An 8,159-nucleotide genomic window follows, 5' to 3' on the forward strand; every position below is an offset into this window, starting at 1 on the left:
GCACATTGCTTAAAACAAACAATTGTTTGTCATTTTATAAACCAACCATTAAACTGATAATTTTGCCAATGATGAATTATGCATGAAACATCTTCCTACAGCTGGATAGACCTACAGCTCATATCTGAGGAAAATGAAAGTTGTGCTCTCTTAAAAGAACATTAGCTGAAGCTCCACTCCTGACATGTCTGGCCTTGAGCTTCGTTAATTCCACAACTCCTTATCCTCTCTGCCTCTGCTACACTACATAAGATAAATATGATAGAATAATTAATTACACAGCAAGCAAAGTATTTTCTAAAATCCTAAAGCCTGATACGTATAAATGTTTCTCACACTTTCAATTGAGCAGAAGGAGAAACAGATGAGAAAGAAACTAAGTAGTGGCCAGGGGCTGGTATCAGGAGGATGCATGGTCACAGTGTGAGACCGGTTGAAGAAAATAAAGACCTGCACAAGTGAACCCTGGTCAGCAGTGATGGTATTTTAATTCACACGTGTGTGAACACAGACAGCAACTTATCTGCCTGTGAATAACACAAACCAGTCCCACCATCCCAGAGCAAATCCTCTAAGGACAGCAATGACACCTTTACACTGAGAAATGTAATGCCAATAGTTTTTAATTCAATGCCAATAGTCTTTAATTCAGTGCCAATAGTCTTTCTCATTCAGTGAAACTGTTGAATCAAAAAGAGGGATGTTTTTATGCTCTCTCTGGTGACTGGGTGACATCAGGGAAGGGGTAACATTCAATCTCATTCAGCCACTTGTGAACGGCTGTGTTCCTTCTTATGGTCTCCACCGACTCCAGAGTCAACCTGTGGCTGGGTGCCCCCTGGTCCTTCCTTCCTGCAGCTCCAGGAGGATCTCCCTGCTTCAGCCCTGTCTGCCCTCCACTCCTACCCCCTCTAGCAAGGCCCAGCACTGCCCCGCACGTTGGTGGCCTCAGCTGCTTCTCAGCGACACTACTTGTTTGGACCCTCTCGTGGAGCTTCTTGGTTTCGTTCCTGTTGCAGATCTCCCTCAGCTTCCTGTAGAAGACGCGGCAGCTGAAGCCCTCCATCCAGCTGAGGCCGATGTGGTTCTGCAGCACGGCCAGGCTGGGATAGAGCAACAGGCACCCAGCACACCGGTACTGGAGCTCCCCCTCTACCTGCTCCATGGCAGAGGCTCTGCGCAGGAAGTTAAAGTCCAGGTGGCGGGGCTCGTATCTGGGCTCCACCGACTTGGACCGCTCCTTGGCTGAAGGCTGAGGTGGATGTGGTGGATATCCATGTCCGTAAGGGCCGGGTGGGGTGTGCTTCAGGGGGGTGCAGGGAGGGTGAGTGGGGATGGACTGCGTCTGTCGTACGTGTGGCTCTGCTGTCCTCAAAACCGTGAGGGAGGGTGGCCATCTCATTGAGGCTGGGAGAGAGAACAATAAATGAGGGGAACGTACATATGAAGAACCCTGATCTATGAAGAAATGTCTAGGTGAACACACATCAATGCTCCTGACTGACCTTTACACTTTTCAGATTTCTATTCAGTATAGCATTTGAGAGGTAGACTAAACTGAAGAAAGCAGCCAATTGAGAACATCTACCATTATGAAGGAACTGGAGAACATTAGCATTATGAAGGAACTGGAGAACATCTAGTATTACAAAGGAACTAGAGAACATCTAGCATTACAAAGGAACTGGAGAACATCTAGCATTACGAAGGAACTGGAGAACATCTAGCATTACGAAGGAACTGGAGAACATCTAGCATTACGAAGGAACTGGAGAACATCTAGCATTACGAAGGAACTGGAGAACATCTAGCATTACGAAGGAACTGGAGAACATCTAGCATTACGAAGGAACTGGAGAACATCTAGCATTACGAAGGAACTGGAGAACATCTAGCATTACAAAGGAACTGGAGAACATCTAGCATTACGAAGGAACTGGAGAACATCTAGCATTACAAAGGAACTGGAGAACATCTAGCATTAAGAAGGAACTGGAGAACATCTAGCATTAAGAAGGAACTGGAGAACATCTAGCATTAAGAAGGAACTGGAGAACATCTAGCATTAAGAAGGAACTGGAGAACATCTAGCATTAAGAAGGAACTGGAGAACATCTAGCATTAAGAAGGAACTGGAGAACATCTAGCATTAAGAAGGAACTGGAGAACATCTAGCATTAAGAAGGAACTGGAGAACATCTAGCATTACAAAGGAACTGGAGAACATCTAGCATTACAAAGGAACTGGAGAACATCTAGCATTAAGAAGGAACTGGAGAACATCTAGCATTAAGAAGGAACTGGAGAACATCTAGCATTAAGAAGGAACTGGAGAACATCTAGCATTAAGAAGGAACTGGAGAACATCTAGCATTAAGAAGGAACTGGAGAACATCTAGCATTAAGAAGGAACTGGAGAACATCTAGCATTACAAAGGAACTGGAGAACATCTAGCATTACAAAGGAACCGGAGAACATCTAGCATTAAGAAGGAACTGGAGAACATCTAGCATTACAAAGGAACTGGAGAACATCTAGCATTACGAAGGAACTGGAGAACATCTAGCATTACGAAGGAACTGGAGAACATCTAGCATTACGAAGGAACTGGAGAACATCTAGCATTACGAAGGAACTGGAGAACATCTAGCATTACGAAGGAACTGGAGAACATCTAGCATTACGAAGGAACTGGAGAACATCTAGCATTAAGAAGGAACTGGAGAACATCTAGCATTAAGAAGGAACTGGAGAACATCTAGCATTAAGAAGGAACTGGAGAACATCTAGCATTAAGAAGGAACTGGAGAACATCTAGCATTAAGAAGGAACTGGAGAACATCTAGCATTAAGAAGGAACTGGAGAACATCTAGCATTAAGAAGGAACTGGAGAACATCTAGCATTACAAAGGAACTGGAGAACATCTAGCATTACAAAGGAACTGGAGAACATCTAGCATTAAGAAGGAACTGGAGAACATCTAGCATTACAAAGGAACTGGAGAACATCTAGCATTAAGAAGGAACTGGAGAACATCTAGCATTACAAAGGAACTGGAGAACATCTAGCATTACGAAGGAACTGGAGAACATCTAGCATTACGAAGGAACTGGAGAACATCTAGCATTAAGAAGGAACTGGAAAAGTGCTCTAACCTCGCTAGAAGAAAACTACAGAAGAGTTTTGTCCATTTTGGTGTGTCGGGGGAGGCTGCAAAATTCACAAACTAGAGCATGTTTTTCCTTAAAACATCATTTCACATTGAATGTTTACCATGGATTACTGGACTTATTTATATACATTTTCTGTTTTATATTCTTGTCTTGCATGCTCACATTTCTCAGAGGTGTGAATTCAATCCTAAGGCACTGCATGTAATGTTAATGGAGTAATCACATTTGAGTGTCTCCCTATTTTTAGCCAAAACATTTGAATAAATGTAAATCTCCTACACAGGCTTGTCATTATGTGTCATCTGCATTAGCTCTGCCATGTCCATTGACTTTGGGGTGAAAAGAGCCATAGACTCCAGGGTTTGTTGAACAAGTGTGATATGTTCTGATGGTTCTCCTCTCTCAATCACAATGGAGATGCTTCTCAGATTAAATACCAGTGGATGATGGCATAAACTACAAGCAGTGCTTTCTACATGGAAGATATGAATGCTAGGAGACTTGAACCTTTGTGAACGCAATCCTATTTTCATCTCTAAATGACAAGAGTTTTCACAGTATTATATTAAAAAGGTCCAATGCAAGTCGTATAATTTCTGGGTAACAATTAAGTCCTGTGGTTGTTTTACATTAAAATGCTTTTTTTTTTTTAAATAAACAAAAAAAGCTTTAGCAAAAGGGCAACTTCTTAAGCAAGAATTTTGCTAGGATTGTCTGGGAGTGGTCTGAGTGGGCATGGGGGAAAACTGAAAATTTGATTTTAATGGTAGAGAGGTTATGAATTGTCTGTCTTATTGATCTACTAACTAATTGATTTTCAGGCAGTCATTTCAAACAGCTCTTACACTAAAAGGGCATTATCATAATTTTCACAATTTCACAGTATTATTCCAACTTCAGTGTGGCAATATACGTATATAAAACACAGGAAAATCAAATTTGACTGCACTGGGCCTTTAAGATAATTTCAGATATCCTAAACTCTGAGTAAAACACATTCAAAAGGGAAGTAAGAACTTATATTATGTTGATGTATTCATTCATTTATTTAACACACTTAGTTTCAAACACCTAGACAACACAGCAACAATAATACAGTACACACATTCTCCATCAACTCATTAAAAACTGCCTCAGTGAAGCAATGATGTCACTTCTGTCTTCTGCAGCCACTTGTGGATCATGTCTGCCTTCTTGTCCCTTGTCCCAGGACCTTTCCTCCCGTCAACATCAGTCGGATGGTGGGTCAGGGCCAGCGAGGCCGACCCGAGGCGAATGATGGAGGAGCTAGAGTGCTTTGGGTCGATATCCAGGGCCTGGGCATCCTTGCTCTGGCAACTCATGACCATGGGGCTGCGGTCCTGCATGCTCTTCAGCTTCCTGTAGAACACCCTGCAGCTGAAGCCCTCGCTCCAGCCCTGGTCGATGTGACCCAGCAGGGTCCCCAGGTGGTCGTAGTACCTCAGGCAGCCTGAGCACTTGTACTTACTCTCCCCGCAGACTAATTCTGCAGCCGTGACCTTGTGGATAAAGAGAGGATCCACCTCGCCACACAGTGACCTCTGGGAGTCAGAGCAGTGGTGGTAGTACATGGTCTGCGGCGGCTGGGGGTGAGGGTGAGGGTTGGTGCCTGTCAAACTGTTGGACCCTGCCAGGGTTTGAGTGTCCAGGTTGAGGGAGTAGCTGTGGACAATGGTGTCTTGGTGGAGGTGTTGGTCAGAGGGCCTACTGGCGAGGTGCTGGTTGCTGCCCAGGTTGGTGGTGCCGAGCCTAGAGAGGAGGTCTGAGAGACTGGGGTTGAGTCTGGAGGGAGTTGTCTCTATGGCCTTTGACTGCACCTGACTCTCACAACCTGTATAGACAGCAGGCAGTTTACAATTCCAAAGCTTCATTAGTGGTCTAAAATTGAATCAATGAAAGAAAAATCTAGTCTGCATTGCCTCTTAAAGTCAGTCGAAATGGGAACAGTTGGAGTGTTTTCAGAAATAGAAGTGAGTGGAAGAAAGTCACTCATTTCTCCCACAGCTAGAGGTGGAAATGGGTTTGACGCATTACAGTTCTCTAAAGGTCATGACCTTCATCAAGCAGCAACATCCAAATGGAAAAATCCATTGAGTCTATCTGTACTTTTACCAAGAGTGATCACCAGATTCCCCTTCAGAAATGTCCATGTCATTGTCATCTCGCCCTGATAAACACTTTTATATGTCGACATCACATTATTACATGACTAGTGTCATAAGGGCAGCAATCTGAAACCATTGAAGAGTAACATACCAGATGATTCCTCTACAATATTTTTATTTTTGTTCTTAGTCCTCCTCAGAGTGTCCACACTCATGACCTTCAGTGCATCCTGCCTACACTTTTTCAACAGCTACTTTGAGTAGATAACTGTTCATTAATAAATTATATGAAAAGTGCTATAGAAATTGAATACATTTTTATAACACTTGAGCAATCGTGCAACATCAAAGGCCAGAACAGTGATGTCACAAAGGGAACTCAATCTGAACATTTCACTGTGATTAACATGTTCTAACATTAGCTAAAATGAGAATAATATTGAGTGCTATATTGTTGCTTAACAAGAGATGATTTTATCAGAAGTATCAGAACAAGCATTCCTTTTCCAGATAAATGTTTATAATGTCCATTCCTCTAGCATAACAATTTGCTAAAATATGTAGGCTACATATTTTGTGGATAACAGTGCCAGCATAATCATTTACCTCTCTCTGCAGTCCTAGTGTTATCAGGAAGATCATCTGTGGTATCATTCTTTGGCGAGCCAAGCTTCCTACAGTGGCCCTTCGTGTGATACCTGGATATATCCAACTCTAGTCAGACAGAGAAGGATGTAAAGACATATTACTGAAACACACAGTGGCCACAATAAAAAGCAAAAAAATATCATTTGAAGTGTAACACATTTAAATAAGCAAGGCTACATCAGAACAGAGAAGAAAATAATAATAAATGTTTTATTGAGAGATGCGAGAGTATTGCTGCAATTGAGAGCATGGTTCATGTGTATTCAGTACCAAATAAATGACAAGCCAACATGAGCTCAGATTGTTCACTGTACAAATAAATGTTCAACTATCAGATTGATTACTTAGCTGTAAATGTACCTTCAATCTTCTTCACAACAAAGTCCATTGAATTTCCCCCGTCTACAGTTCTGTTATGAGCTCTTGAAGTACTAAAATGTTGCATGCTTCAAATACTTTGTTTCCTTGTTCCCCGGGAAACCAGAATTCTATGAGATCAGAGGGTTCCATTCAGAGAAGAGATGCAAATTATCTAAAAATGTCAGTCGGCTCAAGCATTTGTCCTATGAATGCACTTATGTACGTGATCATCTTTGAACAATCAAGTATGTGTTCACTTTCTTAGTTCCAAATACAGGTGTTAATTAGATCTAAGTCAACCGGGGGCCTAGTGGTTAGAGCGTTGGACTAGTAACCGAAAGGTTGCAAGTTCATATCCCCGAGTTGACAAGGTACAAATCTGTCGTTCTGCCCCTGAACCCCCAATTTGTTCTTAACTGACTTGCCTAGTTAAATAAAGGTTAAAAAATAAAAACACTTTTCCTTTACATTCACCAAAACATAATCTAAACAAGATTAGGAGCTTCAAAGCTCCTGAGCATCACCTCAGCAGGCCTTACATAATCAATGCATCGTCTGGCAAGCCTCCTAAAATTAAGGTGTTTCACCTAATGCATTCAGCTATAGCAGCCGCTCACTGTGCCACTGGGGTCAATGTGTATTGGGGTTTATGTAAACCACTGACTTGCACTGAGATGAGAAATAGACTCTGTGTAGGCGATGTCACACACTCAAGCATCCTATGCTTTCTCCCTCCCCTGACAACTAAAGAGCCTTAGCTTCTCAAAGGAGCTGTACTGTAGGAAGTGTGATGTACAAGACCAATAGACATATGGCATGGCATGTGGGTTACTGTGGAAGGCTTGAATAAATATAAATAAATATAACAAATATAAATACAACAATTTCAAAGATTTTACTGAGTTACAGTTCATATAAGGAAAACAGTAAATTGAAATACTATGCATTTAAAAATAAAAAAATTAATCTAACTCGGCAAGTCAGTTAAGAAAAATTCTTATTTGCAATGAAGGCCTACACAGGCCAAACCCGGCCAATTGTGTACCGCCCTATGGGAGTCCCAATCACGGCCTGTCGTGATAGCCTGGATTCGAACCAGGGTGTCTGTAATGACACCTCTAGCACTGAGATGCAGTGCCTTAGACCGCTGCACCACTCGGGAGCTCTAGTCACATGACTGGAAATACAGATATGCATCGGTTGGTCAGATACTTACAACAAAAAAGGTTTGGATCATAAAACCAGTCAGTATCTGAAGTGACCCCCATTTTCCTCAAGCAGCGCGACACATCTCCTTTGCATACAGTTGATAACGCCCCATTTGCCTCAAGCAGCGCGACACATCTCCTTTGCATACAGTTGATAACGCCCCATTTGCCTCAAGCAGCGCGACATCTCCTTTGCATACAGTTGATAACGCCCCATTTGCCTCAAGCAGCGCGACACATCTCCTTTGCATACAGTTGATAACGCTGTTGATTGTGGTCTAATGAAATGTTGTCCCACTCCTCTTCAATGGCTGTACAAAGTTGCTCGATATTGTTGGGAACTGTCGTACACGTCGATCCAGAGCATCCCAAACGTGCTCAATGGGTGACACATCTGGTTAGTATGCAGACCATAGAAGAACTGGGACATTTTCTGCTTCCAGGAATTGTGAACAGTTCCTTGCGACATGGGACAGTGTATTATCATGCTGAAACATGAGGTGATGGGGGCAGATGAATGGCACGACAACGGGCAACAGGATATCGTCACGGTATCTCTGTGCATTCAAATTGCCATCGATAAAATGCAATTGTGTTCGTTGGTCGTAGCTTATGCCTGCTCATACCACAACCCCACCTCC

The 8,159-nt window shown here is 42.5% G+C and overlaps 1 protein-coding gene across 2 annotated transcripts; it reads right to left on the reverse strand.

Annotated features, from left to right (window-relative positions):
* Nucleotides 1-475: 475 nt before the first annotated feature.
* Nucleotides 476-6,645, reverse strand: spata46 (spermatogenesis associated 46). 2 transcript variants are annotated; one of them, XM_031793679.1, is made up of 2 exons: nucleotides 5,909-6,645; nucleotides 476-1,407 (listed from the first exon to the last, which is right to left on the reverse strand). In XM_031793679.1, exon 2 carries the CDS (start codon nucleotides 1,400-1,402, stop codon nucleotides 707-709), a length of 696 nt encoding a protein of 231 aa, XP_031649539.1. In that variant the 5' UTR covers nucleotides 1,403-1,407; nucleotides 5,909-6,645; the 3' UTR covers nucleotides 476-706. The 2 variants fall into 2 exon arrangements, with proteins under 2 accessions (XP_031649539.1, XP_031649540.1); XM_031793680.1 differs by lacking the exon at nucleotides 476-1,407 and adding an exon at nucleotides 4,224-5,028.
* Between the last annotated feature and the right edge of the window lie 1,514 nt (nucleotides 6,646-8,159).

This window comes from Oncorhynchus kisutch, linkage group LG17, assembly GCF_002021735.2.
Source record: "Oncorhynchus kisutch isolate 150728-3 linkage group LG17, Okis_V2, whole genome shotgun sequence".
Lineage (NCBI taxonomy): Eukaryota > Metazoa > Chordata > Actinopteri > Salmoniformes > Salmonidae > Oncorhynchus > Oncorhynchus kisutch.

Excerpts from the sequence above, each read along its gene's own strand:
- spata46 (XM_031793679.1), bottom strand. The coding sequence starts at position 1,402 with ATGAGATGGCCACCCTCCCTCACGGTTTTGAGGACAGCAGAGCCACAC.